The sequence below is a fragment of the Protopterus annectens genome, chromosome 14.part0, assembly GCF_019279795.1.
Source record: "Protopterus annectens isolate FY-2018-M chromosome 14.part0, PAN1.0, whole genome shotgun sequence".
Classification (NCBI taxonomy): domain Eukaryota; kingdom Metazoa; phylum Chordata; order Ceratodontiformes; family Protopteridae; genus Protopterus; species Protopterus annectens.
In genome coordinates, this window is record NC_056748.1 from 710,781,836 (window position 1) to 710,803,496 (window position 21,661).

The 21,661-nt window shown below is 45.6% G+C and overlaps 1 protein-coding gene across 4 annotated transcripts in view; it reads left to right on the forward strand.

Annotated features, from left to right (window-relative positions):
• Nucleotides 1-21,661, forward strand: part of PER3 (period circadian regulator 3) — a 508,287-nt gene that overhangs the window by 161,942 nt on the left and 324,684 nt on the right. For all 4 annotated transcript variants that reach the window (XM_044056446.1, XM_044056445.1, XM_044056444.1 and 1 more), the window contains one exon: nt 5,807-6,005. In XM_044056446.1, the coding sequence (XP_043912381.1) occupies nt 5,807-6,005 (199 nt within the window). The remainder of the gene's footprint in view (nt 1-5,806; nt 6,006-21,661) is intronic.

The following is a 21,661-nucleotide window of genomic DNA, read 5'->3' on the forward strand; positions in this document are numbered from 1 at the left end:
GAGGGCAGACCACGTCAACTGAATGCTCTTCTTTTTGCCCTTCAGACCTTTCACTCCCTTTTTCTTCTGGAGCCTCTCAGAATCTTCACAGACAATACCACAGTGGTGTATTATATTAGCAGACTGTCCCTTCAGGTTTGGAGTCTAGCAGTCCAGTATCAAGTGACTCTTCAGGCTGTATACATTCCTTCAGAGCAAAATATAGTGGCATAATCTTTGAGCAGGTCCAGTATACAGGCTGTTGAATGGATGCTTCGCAGAGATGTTTCTGGACATTGTCCATCAGTGGTGGTACAGGTAGATTTTTGCCTCACCTTTGAACGGACTTCCTCTTTTCTGCACCAGAGGCCCAAGTCCTCGGGCTTGGAAGACGAACATGCTATCTTTTTCTTGGAAGGAGATGTTTCTGTACACCTTCCTTCCCTTTTCTCTGATTCCAAGGGTCCTGCTCAAGATAGAGCCAGGACTCTCCCACAATCTTGTTGGTGACTCCCCTTTGGCCCAGACAGCATTGTTTATCATACATTTCATTGCTGTCTACTGCAATTCATTACTGTTTAACTGCATTTTACTGCATTTCATTGCTGTTTATTTTTTCATACTGCGAGTTCTATCCTTTTAACTATATGTGATTAATCTGCGCTTCATGGTGAGTTTTTTCTTATTGAGTTCTTAACATTAAAATTGAGTAGCATCCAGTGTTTCAGCTGCAAGGGTTTTAACCCTTTCTGAGGTTTTCTAGCTACAAGTTTTCCCTTGGTAGCACTTGTGTTCTCATCTAGTAGTACTACTTGTAGCCCTTCCTTTCTTTACCCTCTTAGCTCTTTCAGTTTCTGACAGATATGGTTAGATAATTTCCTACTTTTTCTCCTGCCACTCTGGTCGATATGGGCATCCTGAGACAGTGTAGCAACTGCCTCATGTACACGGACAACCCTCTACTACTGCCACCACCTAGGAACACAATTTGTGAAAGATGTATATACATCAAGCAGCGAATGTCATTTCTCTCTCCCCCACAAACCAGTATATCTGGCACTGAGAAGGTTGGCAACAAGAACACCACACCTCAAACACCACCCACACCTACACAACACACACCCACATATGCAGAGGCCCTCAACAGAAGCATACCCAAACAAGAGAGACCTCTGAGGCATAAACACACACAAACTCCACTGCCCACTACACCACTTATGGTCCGCACAACTGTCTCACAGCCATTGAGGCCTAAACATAAACCCAACGTATTAGTCATAGGAGACTCCTTTGTGAGAGACAGATGTTCCTCTCATCAGGGTAGATAAGGAGAAAGTCTCTGTCGGCTGCCAGAATCTGCTGTATCACCAATGCACTCAAGTCTCAACAGGTACTGTTATGACTCTGTCATAGTCCATGTTGGAGTGAATGACTATGAGACGTACTTCCCTGGACTATATGAAGAGAGGCATGATCCTGAGTATGTGTCCCAGGCAAGTATGTCCCTAGCTTTAAGCAGCATTCTACTGTCACCAAAAAATGATGCCTCAATACAAAGATAAAATGATTGACTTTAACAACTGGCTTAGTTTCTGGTGTCATTCAAAGGGGATCCAGTACCCGACAGCCTGGGATGACATGGTTGACAAGCCACGATGCTTTGCCAGAGATGGCCTGCATCTCTCTCCCTTGGGCTTCAGGCTCCTGGCAAAGGCTCTTGCCTCCCCCATAGTGACTTTTTAGGGCAGTGCTATAAGGTCAAAACTACCAACATGAACATTTCATCAAAAAGTAAATTAAATGTTATACTGCTAAGCGCTAAGAGTCTAAACATAAAACTGCACTCATTGCAAGCATTCTTATCCCTGGAAGAAGCTGACATTTGTGCAGTCACAGTAACCTGGTTCAAAGCTGCGGAGAGCACCCCAGCCATACTAGGTTACTCATGCCGTTATTCAGACCCCAAGCCGTGGCCAGCAAAACAAAAAGTGGTGGAGTTGCAATATATATATATATATATATATATATATATATATATATATATATATAAAAGACACAGATACCTGTAGGCTGGTCAGACAGTATGATGCACAGGAAATACTCCAAGTGCAGTTAACAATTGACAAGACCCCTATTCAAATCATAGCTAGCAACAGGCCTCCAACTCTGACTGAAAATGCTCACTCCACCTATCTGGACCTCTTCGAATCTATCAAGATTCAAACGTTCACCCTGATCTTGGGCGAGTTTAACTATCCACCCATAGACTGGAAGAAATACTCATGCCAAAATACAAATGCCCAGAGATTCCTTGATTTCGTCATTGCAGTTGCCTTGGACCAGTTGGTCGACACACCTACAAGAGGTGAAAATATCTTGGACTTGGTATTAACCAACATGAGTAACCACTGCAACATCTCTACAGTGTTTTCATCCCTGATAAGATCTGACCACAAAGCAGTCCCTTTCGAAGTCACCATCTTCCCCAATCCCCCCACCCCCATCTAAGGTCAAGCAAAAAAACTTCAAAGCTGATTACATCCTCCTGAGGGAAGGTATAAAGAGCTTCACAGCCCCCTCCCGCTCTACAGAAACTGGCACATATGTCCAAACTTACACCAAAGTACTATATGAACATTTATATAGCCGCATGGAATCAGGAATTCCAGATGGGACAAAATCATCCTCCTCAAAGAAGAGTAAACCTGTTTGTTGGACATCTATAATAAATAAACTCTATAATAAAAGGAAAAGATTGTCCAGGACCAAGAAGGGCCAGGTGTCTAATTGGAAGCAGTCTCTCCTTATCCTGAACAAGCAAATAACAGCACTAGTGAAATCCTCCAAAGCAAACTTAGAGTCCAAACTGGCCATATCTACTAAAGACAATTGTAAGGCTTTCTTCACATATGTCCGCACTCTCAAGGGGAAGCTCCCAGATCTGCTCAGAACTGGTGGTCAGAGACACCGCATGCACAAACCCTGTAGGTATAGCCAACCTGCTGTCAGACAGGTTCAATGCAAACTTCACTCCTGTGCCCCCCCCCCCCATCAGTAAAACAGGACATCCCCAGTACCTGCCCCCCTCCCCTTATCTCTAAGGAGCAAGTCCTCACTGCCCTCTCAAAGGCAAAAAATACACCCTCCATGGGACCCGATACATCCCAGGTTGCATTCTACATGAACTCGGGCAGGAGCTTGCAGTACCATTAGGCACCCTATTCAACCAAAGCCTGAGTACCGTCTTCGTCCCAGCTGAGTGGAGGACAGTTACTGTCATCCCTTTGCACAAAGGTGGAGCATCCACCAATCCAGGAAATTATAAACCCATCAGCCTAACTTGCCTGATCTGCAAGGCCATTGAGCGGATTATCATGTACGTCATTAACAAGGACATTGGCAACCTCCAGACACTTGATCCCACACAGTTTGGTTTTGTCAGGGGGAGGTCATGCCGGTTAAATTTGGTGGTTTTCTTTGGGACAGTCATGAAGGCCATAGACTAGGGGAAGACGGTGCACACTACCTACTTTGACCTGGCCAAGGCCTTCGATACTATTCCCCACTCAGGTATAGTAGATGAACTCTGTCAACTAGGCATCAATCCATATGTTTCCCCAGATGGGTAGCAAACTGGCTCACTGATGGACCCACCTAGTCAAAATAGGGGAGGCCACCTCAAGTATTAGTAGACCTGTAACAAGCGGTGTAACCCAGGGATCAGTCTTGGGGCCTCTGCTGTTTGGGTTATACTTCTCAGAGGTACAGGCTAAATCTAGTGGGCTATGGCTGAGCAAGTTTACAGATGACTGCAAGCTGGGTGCTGTCATCAATTCCCTTAGTGATGTGGACATCCTCCAAAAGGGTCTCACCCAAACAAATTACTGGTGCCAGAAACATGGCCTCAAACTGAATGCCAAAAAATGCATAATCATCCCTTTTGGGGAGAATGATGCCCCCACAAATGATCACATTGCGTGCTTCGTGCCATATCAATCAGTTGTGAGGGACTTGGGAACGCAAGTTGGTAGCACACTGACTTTTGACCACCATATTGCCTCTTGTAAGGAAAGCTTTCTACATGGCCCACCTCATTAGGAAGGGTATCTCATCCAGGGGCAAGGTGGTCATAACATCCCAGTATTCTTCCCTTATAAGACCAAATTATTGAGTACAATGCCCTTTTGGCATGTACCTCACAAAGTACATGCAGCAGCTGGAGAAACCACAGAGATTCCTCAGCCAGAGAATCCAGGGCCTCAAACACTGTCCCTCTACTCAGTCTCCTACAGACACCTCAGAGGTGACCTCTGTCTGGCATACAAAGCGTTCCCAGACCCCACCCTGATGGGGTTGCTGCATACCCACAAGTCAGCCTCCACTCGATTAACCCGCACGCGAGACCCCAGTCTGGTCTATGACATCAATAGGACTTGTTGGCAGGACAGATTTGTGTCCCAGAGACTCTCCCCCCCCCCTTTTATGGAATAGACTCTCTCTCCACCTAAAGCAGAGTACCTCATTAAACCTTTTTAAACAGCCTGAATAACTGGATGGGGAACAGAAAACACACCCCTGGGATTCCACATTTGTCCCTGCTGGACAATGGCATAGGGTGCTGACTTGTTGGAACATGGGTTAAATTCTTGCCCTAGGCTTGTAAAGGCCTCAGGGTCAGTAGTCTAGTAACTTCCTATGATCACCTAGCCAGGTGCAATCACCACAAGTTACCTCACAGTGTGGACCAGCTCACACAAGACAAGGGATCTCTGATCCATCCTCACTTGTCCACTCTTCAGCTGACATTGTGGGTGCTAGGGTTTGATCCCCTTTTGGCACTTATTTTCTGAGGAACATGCTTAATGTCCTGTAGGAGACCAGGAAACCCACTACCAGGAACTCATGCGTGTCCTAATGGAAGAGATTTTCTGTCTAGTGCCTTGTTTGTAACCAGTATCCATTTTCTGAGGGGATCCCTTTGGTTCTGTCTTATTTGTGTGACTTGATCCATGATGAGTTAGCATATACTACTATTAAAGGTCATCTTTCAGGTTGTTCTGCTGGTCTTTTATTGACTCCTCCTCTTGCCTCTAGGTTTGAAGTCAAGCAATTTCTTAAAAGCGTCTTTCATATCAGACTTGACCAGGAAGCCTATTCCACCTTCCTGGGACCTCAATTTTGTACTTTGTCTATAAAATCCTAAGGCTTTGATATACTGGCCAAGCATTTGGTAAGATTTTACACAACTATACTTTTACACAGCAAAGAACTAGAACGATAGAAGATGAGCAGCATGATGAGAGCCAGAGCAGGGAACATGCAGCTTTTGAGTTGGAGGTGCCAAACTGTCCAGATGTGTGTAGCATGTATTTGTTCAGGTTAGTGATGGGTGGTCACCTTTCTTGCAGAACTAGCATTAGCATCATACCCGTAAAATTCCTTGAGGTATTGACACGTGCCTGCAGTGGATTGTTACATGTGGGGTAGCTGGACTAGACTTAAAAATGGGTCTTGGTCAATAGCCTATTAACCACCTCTGCATCTTGTGGTGAGTACATTAAATTTCATGTTTAACATGCAAGTGACTTTAAATGTCCTCCTTTAAAATACCAGTTAAGGTTGAAGTTCTTGTGTATGATTCAATTTCAGTAGGTTGGAATTGTGATTTTAATACATCCATCAAACAGGGTGTCATTAACCAGATCTTGCTGCTTGTACAATTATTTATTACATGACTAGTTTAATAACTTTATGGATATATAGCATATAATGTAATCCTGTATGGATATTGCTTTAGGGGTCTCGTTTGTCTTGTGTTTACTTTTAGGAGGAAGGGGATGATGCTGAAGGCCTAAGTAACAGAGATAATCAATCAAACCCCAGTGACCTTTTGGATTTGCTACTGCAGGAGGATTCTCAGTCTGGAACAGGTTCAGCAGAATCAGGAAGTGGTTCTGCAGAGTCCAGCTCTTTGGTGTTCAGCTGCAGTGGATCTGGGTCCATTGGAACCTTGGCAAGTGGTACAGGTAAGGACTACATGAGGAAAGAGGGACTTCCTGTGGGCCTTTAGGATAAAGAAGGAATCTTGGAACTCCTGGGTCTACTGTCTCTAAAAGGCTGCATTCACATCTTTTAACATGCCTTTAGTAATTAAGTTTGTGATTTGATTGCACAGTTCAGTTTTCTTGTAGTAGTGTTTTTCAAAAACTCCCTACCCTTTCACTAAGCAGTTTCCTAACTTTACTGTTAACTGTGCTCACTGTAGCTTATTTGTTCACATCCCTTTTGTCACAGTCAAACAATGTAAACCTAGAAGTTTATTAAATAAGCATGTTAGCATGACTTGCATACCATATTGGGGTGTTCTCTAATCTTCTCTGTTTTACAACATAATAAAAGTAGTCTGATGTTCATTGTGTTACACTGCTGCAGTCATCACTCTTTGGTTATCCTGCCGTCAGGCGGTCCCGCAGTCGGCCCGAGTTCCAAAGTCTTGGTCTGCGTCGGTTGCTGTCGCTTCTTCTCTGACGTCAGAGCGCCAGGGGTATACAAGACGCATCCGACGCCATTTTCTTCAGTCTTTCTTGCCGTGCGGTGCCCGAAGCAGAAGCAGTTCGCAAGTGCTGGTTGGCCGACTCCTGAAATTTTCAAATCGAATTTCAGACCGAAGTCTTCATAAAGCTAAGTACCCCGTTGGGGAACCTTTTCTTGCCTCAGTCCGATGTCAGAAAAAGTTAACAATTGCATTTCTTGTGGGAAGCAAATACCTCATAAGGACTTTCATTCTTATTGTATTCCCTGCCTAGGCCCAGACCACGACGTCACAGGTTGTCAGTTTTGTGCTAGGTTTAATAAACGAACTATTAAATGTCGGTTTGATTTTGCCCGACATTATTTTGGTAGGAAATTTAATTATACCATGCCATCGGTGCAACTGATAACAGGAATACATAAAAAAACGCAAATATAAGGACAGACATCTGAAATCCAAACCGGACACAGAGGCCTCTGCTAGACCAGTCGCCGGTTCTCCAGTTTTCAGGGAGGCACCTACGCAGCCCCTGACGACCGCTGATTTAGAACCCCAGGCGACATCCGATTCACAAGTGGAGATTACTAGGCCTCCACAACGTTTAGGCCCTTCTGACTCCTTACCTGAAGGAGATTCCGGTGCAGTTGAAAGGCCTTCAGTTGCTGAAGGTGTCTTCAGACCGACTACACTCACTATTAAATTCTATGCAAAACTGAAAATTCCTTTAAAACAAAGACTGCACAGCAGTCTCCGGTACAAGGCCCCATGCCTAGGAAACAGATGCTTAAGATGGCTGAACTTAATTACCCTAATCAGGGGTTCCCATCCCCCACCTGATAAAAGACCAAGGCAGGAGGAGGACTACGCTTCCTCTGACCAGGTTTCAGTTTCCTCAGACTCTTCTGAGGAACAGGAATATTCCTTTCCCCCTTATGAAGATTCTGATGCTGAAGAGTCTATCCCTTCTGCATCTCCCCCATAAGACTACTCTTTTGGGGTAACCTTACATACTATGAGGGAACATTTCCACTGGGAAGACCAGTGATTCTAAGAAAAGGCTCCGAGAGTTCCTTTTACTACCCCAGCACAGACCACTTGCAATTCCACCTGTGTTAGACATTGTGGATGATGTTTATTCAGAATCTAGCCTTAACCCAGATTCTCTACCTCCTGCACCAGCCAAACCAGACAGATACTACAGAGTCCCTGACTCACACAAATTCCTGTATAAAAGCCCTGTTGCTGACCCAGAAACCATTTCCCAGGGTCCCAAAGGGGTTAAAGCCTCTACTGCTAAAAATCCTGTGCCCTCTGAAAGGGATTCTAGAGCACTAGACAGATGGGGAAAGAAAGTATATACCTCAGCTACTCTAGCTAAGAGGGCCTTAAATTGTCAGTTTCACATGCTGAAATATCAACAATATCTGATGTCTCAATTAAAACAAAAAATGCTCGCACATACAGACCAGCCAGATTACAAGGAAATGCAAGATTTGTTGCATTCAGCTGAACAAATGGGAAAACATACTTTGCCATGTGGATTTGATTCATTGGAAGCTTCTTGTAGAGCAGCAGTGACAGAGTCTGTCATACGTAGGCATGCTTGGTTAAAAGAACAAACTTTACCTGATCATGTTAAAGCAAAGTTATTGGATGCACCCTTACAGCAGGATGTTTTATTTGGTGTAAAAGCAGAAGAAGTTTTAAAGAAAATGGAGGATAAGGCAAAATCTATGCCGACGGTCAAGGATTTTTTACAGGTTCAACCTCCTCGTTTCAGCAGAAATTGGCCAACCAAAAACTGGTCCTTTCCAGCTTCTGCCAGACCACAGAGGGGCAGATACAGACACCCAAGAGGCAGAGGCCAGCCACAAGGCTGTTACTAGCCTCAACAATGGAGTGCCACAACACAAAAAGGAGGAGAAGACATGTCTCAAACTACCAGAAGACAAACACAATGACTTGGCAGCTCTCTTGGGGGGGAAACTAGCACTTTTTGCAGACAACTGGCACATCATCACAAAAGACAAATGGGTCCTAAATATTGTATCTCAAGGATACAAATTCCACTTTCACACTTTGCCAAGGATAAAAGGAATGCCAAACCTGCCACCAAATCAATGGGCAGAGGCTCAAAAGCAAATTTCAGCTCTCATGGACATGAGAGCCATTCAACAGGTTCCTACACAGGAGCAAGGACAAGGATTTTACTCGAGACTGTTTCTAGTTCCCCGAAAGGACAAAGCCTGGAGACCCATTCTGGACCTCTCAATTCTAAATACATACCTGGAAGTACCGAAATTCAAGATGCTAACACTACAGCAACTTCTTCCCATGCTGGGCAAGAAGGCTTAGCTAGTAACGTTGGACCTCAAGGAGGCATACCTGCATGTCCCTATCAGACAAAATTGCAGAAGATACCTCCGATTTATTGCAGGTTCAACCCATTACCAATTCTCTGCACTGCCCTTTGGCTTATCTACTGTGCCAAGGGTCTTCACAAAATGTCTGGCACCAGTAATTGCATACTTCAGACAAAGAGGGATTCAAATATATCCATACCTGGACATTCTATTAAAGCATCTGGCGTTTGTCAAAAACCTACTAAGTTGGCTAAGGTACACAGTAAACGAAAAGAAGTCAAAACTAGTGCCCTCACAAGACATAATATTCCTGGGTGCCAGCTTAAATACAACGGCCCAGATGGCTTACCTCACGCCAGACAAGCAAAGACAACTGACTCAATACTTCAAAATGATGGCAACAATGACCCAACTCCCTGCAAGAAAAATTATGCAGGCCTTGGGATTCATGGCATCTTGCATACTACTAATACCATTTGCAAAACTGCATATGAGGAAATTACAATGGTATCTGAAAAGCGTATGGTCTCAACACAGCCACAGCTTGGAAACAATAATTCCACTCATTCCCTGCCTTCAACAGGAGTTTTTATGGTGGGCTCAGGCATGTCACCTCAACAAGGGTCAGCCTTTCACCTTACCCACAGCCAGGCAAACTATAACAACAGATGCATCGGATTATGCCTGAGGAGCACACATGGCAGGACAGGGTGTTCAGGGCAAATGGTCTGCAAACCAAAGGCATCTACATATCAATCAAAAAGAGATGCTAGCTGTACAAAATGCCCTAACAGCTTTCAAGGACCTCCTACATCCAGGACAACTCCTAATAAAGACGGACAACACCACGGTGATGTGGTACATAAACAAGCAAGGGGGCACACACTCCTACCCCCTATGCAGACAAGCAATGACCTTGTGGAACACACACTGACCTACCAAGTTCAACTACAAGCACAATTCCTGCCAGGAAAGAAAAACACACTGGCAGACGATCTAAGCAGAAACATCACAGATCCTCACGAGTGGAAACTAGATCCACAAGTATTCGCAATGATAACTCAAAAATGGGGGAGCCCAGACATAGATCTATTTGCTTCCCCCCAAAACTACCAACTACGGAAATTCTGCACAAGGACATACCACACACTAGCTTGGAAAGTGGACGCCCTTTCATTAAGTTGGAAAACATTGACAGTGTATGCCTTTCCTCCACTGCATCTTCTAGCAAAGGTGCTGCTGAAAGCCAGATTAGAGAGGCCACAAATGATACTCATTACTCCAGACTGGCCACGCCAACACTGGTATGCAGTACTAAGGAACATGGCTCAAGGCCCACCATGGATTTTGCCTACAATTCCTCACCTGCTCACTCAGCAAAACAATCAGATTCTACACAGCCAGCTCAAGACTTTAAATCTGGCTGCATGGCAAATTGCCTAAATAACCAGTCAACACTTCTCTCTAAAGCTGTGATGGACGTCATTCTGGAGACCAGGAGGCCCAGCACCAGGAAAGTCTATTCAGACAGATGGAAAAGATTCTGCGCCTGGAACCAGGCTAAAGGCCAAAATCCCCTTGTCCCAAATATTCCTCAGATTCTTCAATATTTAACTGAGATGTTGCACAAAGGACTTTCCTTCTCATCTATTAAGATCCACGCCTCAGCTATGTCAGCTCAATACAACACGGATCCTCCTATATTTTCACACCCATTACTAAGACAGTTAGAGGGGCTAAGAACATAAGACCGCCCCGGAGACCACCAACACCAACTTGGGATCTCAACTTTGTTCTGGAAAAGCTTACACTCCGCCCTTTGAACCAGCTTTCACTGCTACAGTTCCTATCATGGAAAACTGCCCTCCTGTTAGCAATAACTTCAGCACGAAGAGTCTCAGAACTACAGGCCCTAATGGCAGTGGAGCCTTTCATCATTTTTCATCAAGACAGAGTCTCTTTATGAACTAACCCTTCCTTTATGCCAAAGGTGGTATCCAGTGTGGCCCTAAACCAAACCATTCATTTGCCCACCTTTCATCCAAACCCCCAGAACAAAGGGGAAAGGCTCCTACACTCTTTGGACATTCACAGGCAATTGCGTTACTACTTGGATAAAACTAAGGCTTTCAGAAAATCTGACCAGCTCTTTGTATCCTATGCTGCAGGATCTCAAGGAAAAGCTATCTCAAAACAGACCGTTTCAAAATGGATAGAACATTGTATCCATTTCTGCTACACACACCGTGGGAAATCTGTGCCTGGTAACATCAGGCCCCATTCCACCAGGGCTACAGCAACATCAACAGCCTTCCTCAGAGGGTACCAACCAAGGATATTTTGGAGGCTGCAACTTGGAGTTCAGTGCACACCTTCACCAAGCACTGTCACTTACCTCTATACTCTAAAACCAGAGCTGGCTTTGCCACTGCAGTTCTGCAGGGCCTACTAGCCTCTCCAAACCCTGTTTAGTTCCACCACCCATCCTTAGCTTTGGGATTGAACCCAAGAGTGATGACTGCAGCAGTGTAACATGATGAACATAGTACAGTTTTGTACCTACCATAAATGTAGATGTTCGAGTGTTCACACTGCTGCAGTCCAGGTTACCCCTCCCTCCATCCCCTCTGAACTAGCTGGACTTATCTATTCCTTTCTATCCTATACAACCTCTGTGGTGTATTTGCTTGTGACTCAAGGTATTGTTTTATTTTTATATGTATATTTTTATATAGCAATATTTATTGCCTACCTATTGGGGGCACCTGACATCTGGGGCAAGAAAAACTGAAGAAAATGGTGTCGGATGCATCTTATATACCCCTGGCGCACTGACGTCAGGGAATAAGCGACAGCAACCGACACCGGATCAAGACTTTGGAACTCGGGCCGACTGCGGGACCGCCTGACAGCAGGATAACCCAAGAGTGATGACTGCAGCAGTGTGAACACTCGAACATCTACATTTATGGTAGGTACAAAACTGTACTTTTTATCACTCAGTTCTCCTCTTTAAATTATTTTGTAGCCTCCCTGCTTTATTTACATATGATATTCTTCGTGTTTCACTGTTGCAGTCATCACACTTGGGTTATCCTGCCAGGGGTAGCCCTCAGTCGACCCGAATACCAGAGGCTTAGTATTTCTGCATCAGTTGCTGTCATTGCAGGACTGACGTCAGGTCGTCAGTGTTGTAAAATCAGGCAGCCGATGCCATTACATCAGTCTTTCTTGCCTTGGAGCCCGAAGCAGAAGCAGTTTGCACTTGTGCCGGTCAGCGGTTACCCGAGTTTAGTTTCCGAATAAGTCTTCTAAAGCTAAGTACCCCTCTGGGGATCCTTTTTTTCTTGCTCTAGCCGATGTCAGAAAAAGTTGGCTCACCTGTGGAAAGCAAATACCACACTGAGACTTCCATTCTTACTATGTCACCTGTTTAGGCCCAGATCACGACGTACCTCCCTGTTGCTTTTGTGCTTTGTTCAACACCAGAACTATATGTCATTGGGCCCTTATTGTAGCTAAATATTTTCGCTCTCCATCACCGTATTCTGATATGGCTTCGGTAAGCCATCCGACTACCAATCTTCTGAAAAAACGTAAGGATAAAGACAGAGACAGACCACACAGGTCCAAAACTGCCGACAACACTTCCTTTAAGCTAGCCGTCGGTTCACCAGTCCTCAGTGAGGCGCTTTTACAGCCCTTGATGCCCCCTTCTGTGGATTCTCAGGCTGCTACCGAGACCCGTTCGTTGCCGCGAGACTCTTCTTTGACTAAGGATCCTGCAGATGTCTCTACCTTGGATGGGTCCGGAGCTGCTGAGCAGGCACCGGCTTCCGAGGAAGTTCTTCACACTACCGGTACTTGACACAAACCGACGACTTTCCCGTCTTCAGTTCTTTTTAAAAGTACCGAGTGTCTAAGGCCCAGGGTATGAACTACACCTAAAAAACGATCGACCCAAGCTGAGGCACCTGCTTCCATGCCTCAATTTCAAATGCTTAAAATGGTGGAATACCTTATCATGCTTATTACGGGAAGCCAGACTACCCCTTCCAAAAGAAAGAGACTTGTCCCCAGCAGTTTTATCTGACCAGGAGTCCGATGACTCTGAGGTTTCAGAATATGAAGACATGCAACCCCTATCTGCTTATGAGGATTCGGATGCAGAGGAATACATTCCTTCTGCCTTTCCTCCAGAGGATTTTTTCACTTGGTGAAATCCTACATACTTTAAGGGAGCATTTCCAGTGGAAATGTCAGGACTATCCTCAGTCCAAAAAAGAGACTTGGGAATTCTTAGATTTACCACAGCACAGTCCTTTAGCCATTCTTCCTGTCTTAGATGTTGTGGATGATGTCTTTATGGAATCCAGTTTGACTCCTGACACCTTTCCTCCTGCTCCCAGGAAACCTGACAGGTATTACAGAGTCCCAGACTCTCACAAATTTCTATTCAAAAATCCTACTGCTGACCCAGAGGTCATCCCCCAAAGACCTAAAGGAATAAAAGCAACCACAGCTAAGAATCCCACCTCCTCGGACATGGATTCCCGAGCTTTAGTCATTTGGGGTAAAAAAGTATACACCTCTGCAACTCTTGCCTTTAGAGTACTAAATTGTCAGTTCCACATGCTAAAATACCAGCAACATACCATGGAACTACTCCCTTTCCTGCTTGTGCAGAAAGTAAAGAATTACAGGAGCTTATGCATTCTGCAAGCCGATTTACTAAACACACCTTGCAATGTGGCTTTGACACCCTAGAAGCATCTTGCAGGGCAGCAGTCACTGGTTCTTTACTTAGAAGGCATGCTTGGCTTAAGGAACAGACCTTGCCAGTCCATGTAAATCAAAACTGTTGGACGCACCATTGAACAAAGACAATTTGTTAGCCAGCAATGCAGAAGAGGTCTTGAAAAGATGGAAGAAAAAGCTAAATATATGCAGACAGACTTCTTAACGGTCCAGCCTCCGAGGTTCAGTAGGCATTGCCCCAATAAGTACTGAACCTTTCTGGCCCCCTCCAGGCCAGCTCAGACAAGACCTAGGGGAAGCAGACCCCCCCCCCAGACAGCAGTCCCAGGGAATGCAGAAATCTAAGCAATGGAGTTCCTCCACTTCAAAAATAGGGAGTGTGCTAAGCCACCACCTTATGGAAAGAACTCACAATGACTTTACACCTCCATGCCTTACCTCTGCCCACCTGCTTGTGTCCCTAGGAGGAAAACTCTCCTCCCATGCAAAAAACTGGTCTCTCTTACCAACGACCGATGGGTCCTCAACAATGTCCTAGGGATACAAATTTTATTTCCACACTCTGCCAACCCCAAATGGGTTGCCAGATCTTCCTCCAAACCAGTGGGCAGAGGCCAAAAAACAAGCCCATTCCCTGCTCTCCATGAGGGAAATACAGCCTGTTCCTGCAGACCAGATAGGCCTAGGTTTCTATTCCAGGCTTTTCCTGGTACCCAGAAAAGAGGGCACCTGGCACCCAATCCTCGCTCTATCAATTCTAAACACCTTCCTGGTGATACCAAAATTCAGAATGCTCACCCTCCAGCAACTTCTTCCTATGCTTTCCATGGATGCTTGGTTAACCATCCTAGACCTAAAAGAGGCCTATCTACACATCTCAATCAGGGAATCTTGCAGGAAATATCTACGTTTCAGGACAGGATCTATGCACTTTCAGTTCTCTGCGCTTCCCTTTGGCTTATCCACTGCTCCCAGAGTTTTCACAAAATGCCTGGCTTCTGCCATTGCTTTTTACAGACAAAGAAATATTCACATTTATCCCTATTTAAACGACTGTCTGATTCAGGCAGACAGTCAGGAAAAGCTGTTACAGCACCTGACCTTTGTAAAGGACCTACTGACCTCCCTGGGGTATACTATAAATGAAAAGAAATCCAAACTAGTCCCCGCTCAAAAAATTGTATTCCTGGGAGCAGACCTGGACACAGAATCCCAGATGGCATTCCTTACTCCAGAAAAACAAGCATAACTGACAGGCTACTTCTCTCAACTAGCCACCAGAACCCTATTATCTGCAAGGAAAATCCTGCAAGCTCTAGGGTTCATGGCTTCCTGCATTCTACTCATTCCATTTGCCAGACTGCATATAAGGAAACTGCAATGGTATGTAAAAAGTCTTTGGTGTCAACACTCTCAGGACCTGGAAACTATCGTACCTATGAAACCCTGTCTAAGAAAAGATTTTCTTTGGTGGGAAGCAGCATGCAACCACAAGGGTCTTCCCTTCTCACAACCCCACGCCGCCAAGACCCTAACCAAAGATGCATCAGATTATGCCTGGGGTGCACACCTGGACGGCAGGTGCATTCAGGGCCATTGGAGCCCAAATCAAATACATCTGCACATCAACTGAAAAGAGATGCTAGCTGTTCAGCACGTGCTGACAGCTTTCAGACCCCCTACTCTCCCCGGGGCCTCTACTGATCAAAACATACAACACCACAGTGATGTAGTATATCAACAAGCAGGGGGGATCTCACTCTTATCCTCTCTGCAGGTTCGCCATGATCCTTTGGCACATGGCTTCAGCCATGCAAATTCACCTGCTAGCACAATTCCTGCCAGGATCCCAAAACTGTCTGGCAGACAACTTAAGCAGAAACCTGCTAGACCCACACGAGTGGCAGCTAGACCACAGAACCTTCAACCTTGTAACCCAGAAGTGGGGCACCCCGAAGGTGGACCTCTTTGCCTCCCACAACAATCACCAGCTCAGCAAATTTTGCACCAGGGAACCTCACAGCAAGGCCTGGAAAGTGGATACTGTTTCCTTCCAATGGGTAAACCTCTCGATCTATGTTATTTCCTCCTCTACCACTAATTTCAAGGGTACTGCTCAAAATAAGGGAGGAAAAACCAAGGGCAATCTTGATTGCCCCAGACTGGCCACGCCAGCACTGGTACCACTGCTGCACAGCCTGTCAACCCTGCCACTATGGCATCAACCTCAGATCCCAACACTCCTGACCCAGAAGAATGGAGAATTCATGCATCCACAATTGCAGACCCTGAACCTAGCTGTCTGGCTTATTCCCTGACCTCTCCTCCAACTGCCAGCCTAAGCAAACAAGTCCTGGATGTTGTACGTGAGGCCAGACGCCCCAGCACTAGAAAATCCTATGCAGATAAGTGGAAAATGTATTGCACCTGGATCCGGGCTAAAGGAGCTGGAACAGCACAGCCCTCCCTACCTCTCATCATGGATTAACTAGCAGACCTACTACACAGGGGCCTATCCTTTTCTTCTATTAAAATTCATACCTCTGCCATCTCTGCTCATTGCAACACAGAGCCACCTCTCTTCTCTCACCATCTCATCAAACAGTTCCTAAGAGGGGCTAACAATTTAAGGCCGCCCAGAAGAGCTCCTACACCAGCTTGGGACCTTAACTTTGTGTTGGAAAAGCTCACACTACCCCCTTTGAGCCTGCAGCTTCAGCAGAGTTAAAATTTCTCTCTTGGAAAACAGCCTTGCTTCTGGCCATCACTTTAGCTAGAAGAGTTTCAGAGCTACAAGCACTCGTGGCTGTAGAGCCTTTCATCATTTTCCATGCTGACAGGGTCTCCCTCAGGACTAACCCAACTTTCATGCCTAAAGTGGTATCCAGTGTGACTCTCAACCAATCAGTTCATTTGCCCACCTTTTTCCCTAACCCACAAAACAAGGGGGAAAGAATTCTGCATTCTCTAGATGTGCACAGACAGCTCAGATTCTACCTGGATAGGACTAAATCTTTTAGGAAAACTGACCAATTGCTAGTCAGCTTTGCAGCAGGGGCAGAGGGCAAGGCCATATCCAAACAAACAATCTCCAAATGGATAGCATACTGCATCCATTTCTGCTACAAACACCATGGGAAACCACCCACAAAGGGGATCAGGACGCATCCCACCAGGGCAACCTCCACCTCTGCAGTTTTTCTCAATGGGTCCCTACCAGGGACATCTGGAGGCTGCAACATGGACTTCTGTTCATACCTTCACCAAGCATTACCATCTGCCTATCTTCTTCAAATCCAGGGCAGGCTTTGCAACCACAGTCTTTCAGGGCATCCTAGCCAGCCCCCAGTCTTCTTGACTGCTTCCACCCTTTTCTTCAGCTTTGGGAATCGACCCAGGTGTGATGACTTCAGCAGTGAAACACGAAGAACATAGTACAGATGTTCTTCGTGTTTCACTGTTGCAGTCATTACATTTGGGTCATCTGCCTGCAGGTAGCCCTCAGCCGGCCTGAATACCAAAGTCTTGTATTCCTGCGTCGGGTACTGTCTCTTCTTCCATGACGTCAGGTCGTCAGGGGTATAAACATGCAGCCAACGCCATTACATCAGTCTTTCTTGGCACGCGGTGCCCGAAGCAGAAGCAGTTCGCAAGTGCCGGTCGGCCGACTCTTGAAATTTTCATTTTCAAGTTTCAGAACCGAAGTCTTCGAAAAAAGCTAAGTACCTCGTTGGGAATCCTTTTTCTTGCTCTTAACCGATGTCAGTAAAATTTAACAATTGTCTTACCTGTGGAAAGCAAATACATCATAAAGATTTTCATCCGTACTGCATTCCTTGCTTTAGGCCCAGACCACAACGTCTCTCGCTGTCGGTTTTGTGCCTTATTCAACCCCCGAACTATTAGTCGTCTGTCTATTTTCGCAGCAAATTATTTTGGTAGTCTGTTTAACTATCCAGAAATGGCTTCGGTAAGCTGTCCGACTACCGATATTACGAAAAAATATAAGGATAAAGACAGAGACAGACCGTATAGGTCCAAAACTGCCGACGATGCTTCCATTAAGCTAGTCGCCAGTTCGCCGGTACTCGGTGAGGCGCTTTCTCAGCCCCTGATACCCAATACTTCAGATTCGCAGGCCTCTACTGAGACCCATTTGGAGTCCCGTATGCCGTGAAATGCTTCTTAGACTATGGAACCTGCAGATGTCTCTATCTTGGTTTGGTCCGGAACCGCTGTGCAGGCACAGGCTTCTGAGGGTGTATTCAGGTTTACAGATTTGCATTTTAAACCAACTCCATCTTCGTCATCAAGACCTAAAACTCGACCCACGCCTAGAAAACCGACGTCCAAACCACATGATCAGGTCCATATGCCTAAAAAACAAATGCTTAGAATGGCTGAAGACCTTATTACTTTAATTAGAGAAAGCCAGCCTTCCGCCTCTAAGAGACCCAGAACTGATTTTCCTTCTGATTCTTCTGATCAGTATTTTGAAATTTCTGTTTCTTCTGATGACCAGGATTTGCCCTTATCTACCTATGAGGATTCTGATGCAGAGGATTCCATTCCCTCTGCTTCCCCTCCAGAAGATTTTTCTTTTGGTGAAACCTTGCACACTCTTAGGGAGCATTTCTGCTGGGAAAGCCAGGATTTCTCTGGCTCCAAAAAGAGGCTTAGGGAATTCTTACTCCTCCCTCAACACAGGCCTTTAGCTATCCCTCCTGTTCCGGACATTGTAGATGATGCCTTCTTGGACTCTAGCTTGGCCCCAGACACTTTACCTCCAGCTCCCAGAAAACCTGACTGGTATTACAAAATACCTGACTCTCACAAGTTCCTCTTCAAGAATCCTACTGCGGATCGAGAGACCATTTCCCAAGGACTAAAGGGCATTGTCTACTGCTGCCAAAAACCCTACCCCAATGCCTTGGACAGATGGGGTAAGAAGGTATACACTTCTGCTACTTTGGCCATTAGGGCCTTAAATTGCCAGTTTCATATATTAAAGTATCAGCAGCATATTATAGGGCTACTTAGAAAATGATGTTGATTCCTGACTGAAGAATTGCAGGATTTAATGCATTCTGCTGAACAAGTTGGTAAACATACTTTGCAATGTGGTTTTGACTCTTTACAAGCATCTTGCAGGGCTGCTGTCACTGTGTCTGTACTTAGAGGGCATGCTTGGCTTAAGGAACAAAACTTGCCAGATCATGTTAAAGCTAAATTACTGGCTGTCCCCTTAAACCAAGACCACCTGTTTGGCAACAGAGTTGATGTCCTTAAAAAGATGGAGGAAAAAGCTAAATCTATGCGAACTGTTAAAGATTTCCTGCAAGTACAGCCTCCCAGATTTAGTAGGCATTGGCCTTCTAAGAATTGGTCCTTTCCAGTCTCTTTTAGGCCTTCTCAGTCCAAACCCAGGAACCGCAGACCACCTAGGTTACAGTCTCAGGCTACACACAGGCCTAAGCAATGGGGGCTCCCACTTCCAACAGTGGAAGTAGTAAGACACCCCCTATGGAAAAATGTCAGAATGACTTAACCTTAACCCATCCAAGCCCTGCTCAACTGCCTACTCCCTTAGGAGGAAAGCTCGCCCTGCATGCAAAAAACTGGGAACTCGTTACCCAGGACAAATGGGTTTCAAGTATAGTTTTCCAAGGATACAGATTCCACTTCCACACCTTACCAACCCCCAAACGGTTGGCCAGACCTATCCCCAAATCAGTGGGCAGAGGCTCAACAGCAGGTTCTCTCTCTTCTATGTATCAAGGCTATTCAACCTGTCCCAGCAGAAGAAAAGGGGGACAATGTTTTACTTGAGACTTTTCCTGGTACCCAGAAATGACAGCTCCTGGCGTCCTATCTTGGACTTCTCTAGTCTAAACACCTTTTTAGTAATCCCAAAATTCAAAATGCTAACACTTTATAACAGCTGCTTCCTATGCTAGGCAAAGATGCCTCGTTGGCAACTTTAGACTTAAAGGAAGCTTACCTACGCATTCCAATAAAGGAATTTTGCAGGAAATACCTACGCTTCAGAGCAGGCTCCATGCACTGTCAGTTCTCTGCACTTCCCTTTGGCTTATCTACTGCGCCCAGGGTATTCCCAAAGTGTCTAGATCCAGCCATTGCATTTTGCAGGCAGAGAAATATTCAGATATACCCATACCTGGACGATTGTCTGATTCAGGCAGAAAGCCAGGAAATACTGTTAAAACATCTGGGATTTGTAAAGAAACGTCTAACCTTACTGGGATACACAGAAACGAAAATAAATCTCATCTAGTACCCTGCCAACAGATTGTATTCCTGGGAACAAGCTTGAACACAACTTCCCAGATGGCTTACCTAATGCCAGAGAAACAAGTTTGACAGTCTACTTCAAACTACTAGCCACAAAGACCCAGCTATCTGCAAGGAAAATTCTGCAAACCCTGAGGTTCATGGCCTCTTGCATTCTATTAATTCCATATGCAAGACTGCATATGAGGAAACTACAATGGTATCTAAAAAGCCTATGGTGTTAACATTCTCAAGACCTGGAATCAATGATTCCTATCATTCCTTGTATAAAGACAAAATTCCTTTGGTGGGCAGGGGCCTGCCACCTCAACAAGGGGCTCCCTTTCAGTCTACCCACTGCCGCCCAAACCCTGACTACAGACGCATCAGACTATGCATGGGGGCTCACTTGGCAGGGCAGTGCATTCAGGGCAAATGGGACCCGAAGCAGATGCACCTGCATATCAACCAAAAAGAAATGTTAGCTGTACAGAATTCCGTGACAGGCTTCAAGGACCACATCCTTCCAGGACAATTAGTGGTAAAGACAGACAACACCACAGTTATGTGGTACATAAACAAGCAGGGGGGAACCCACTCGTACCCTCTCTGCAAGCTAGCCATAGCTCTGTGGAACATAACCTTGAGCTACCAAGTGCACCTACAAGCTCAATTCCTGCTAGGCAAGCTAAATTCACTGGCAGACGACCTAAGTAGAAATCTCATGGACCCACACGAATGGAAACTGGAACCAAAAATATTCAGCCTCTTGAGGAACAAATGGGGGACTCCAGAGATAGACCTGTTTGCCTCCCCCCTGAACTACCAGTTGGTCAAATTCTGCACAAGGACTCCCCACAGCCAAGCTTGGAAAGTGGATGCCCTGTCCTTCACCTGCGAAAGCCTCTCGGTTTATGCCTTTCCCCCTCTGCCTCTCCTCTCAAAGGTTCTGCTAAAGATCAAACAGGACAAACCAAGGACAGTTCTTATTGCACCAGACTGGTCTCGCCAGCACTGGTGTACCCCCTCTTGTGCAGCATGATACTACTGGATCCATGGCACCTACCTCAGACACCTTCCCTGCTGTCCCTGCAGGCCAGATTCTGCACCCTCAGCTTCAAACCCTGAACCTTGCAGCCTGGCTAATTCCTTGAGCTCTTCAATAGCATCCCTCAGTAAGCAGGTGCTAGAGGTCATTCTGGAAGCAAGGAGACCTAGTACTAGAACATCCTATGCTGAAAAGTGGTAAAGATACTGTTCCTGGAGCCAGACCCATGGTATGGGCACTACGGTGCCCAGTTTACCTCATATTCTTCAGTACTTAACAGAAATGCTCCACAAGGGCCTATCCTTCTCGTCTATTAAAATTCATGCCTCTACAATTTCAGCACATTATAATACTGAACCACCCCTCTTCTCTCACCCCGTTAAAGCAGTTCCTCAGAGGGGCTAAAAATTTAATAACCCCCCCCCCAGGTGAGCCCCTACTCCAGCCTGGGACCTTAACTTTGTATTGGAAAAGCTCACTCTCCCTTCATTTGAACCAGCTGCAACTGTAGAGTTGAAATTCCTTTGTTGGAAAACAGCCTTCCTTCTAGCCATCACAGCAAGAAGAGTGTCTGAATTACAGGCCCTCATGGAAGTGGAGCCCTTCATTATCTTCCATGCAGACAGGGTTTTCCTCAGGACCAATCCTTCCTTTATGCCCAAGGTGGTGTCTAGTGTGGCCCTAAATCAG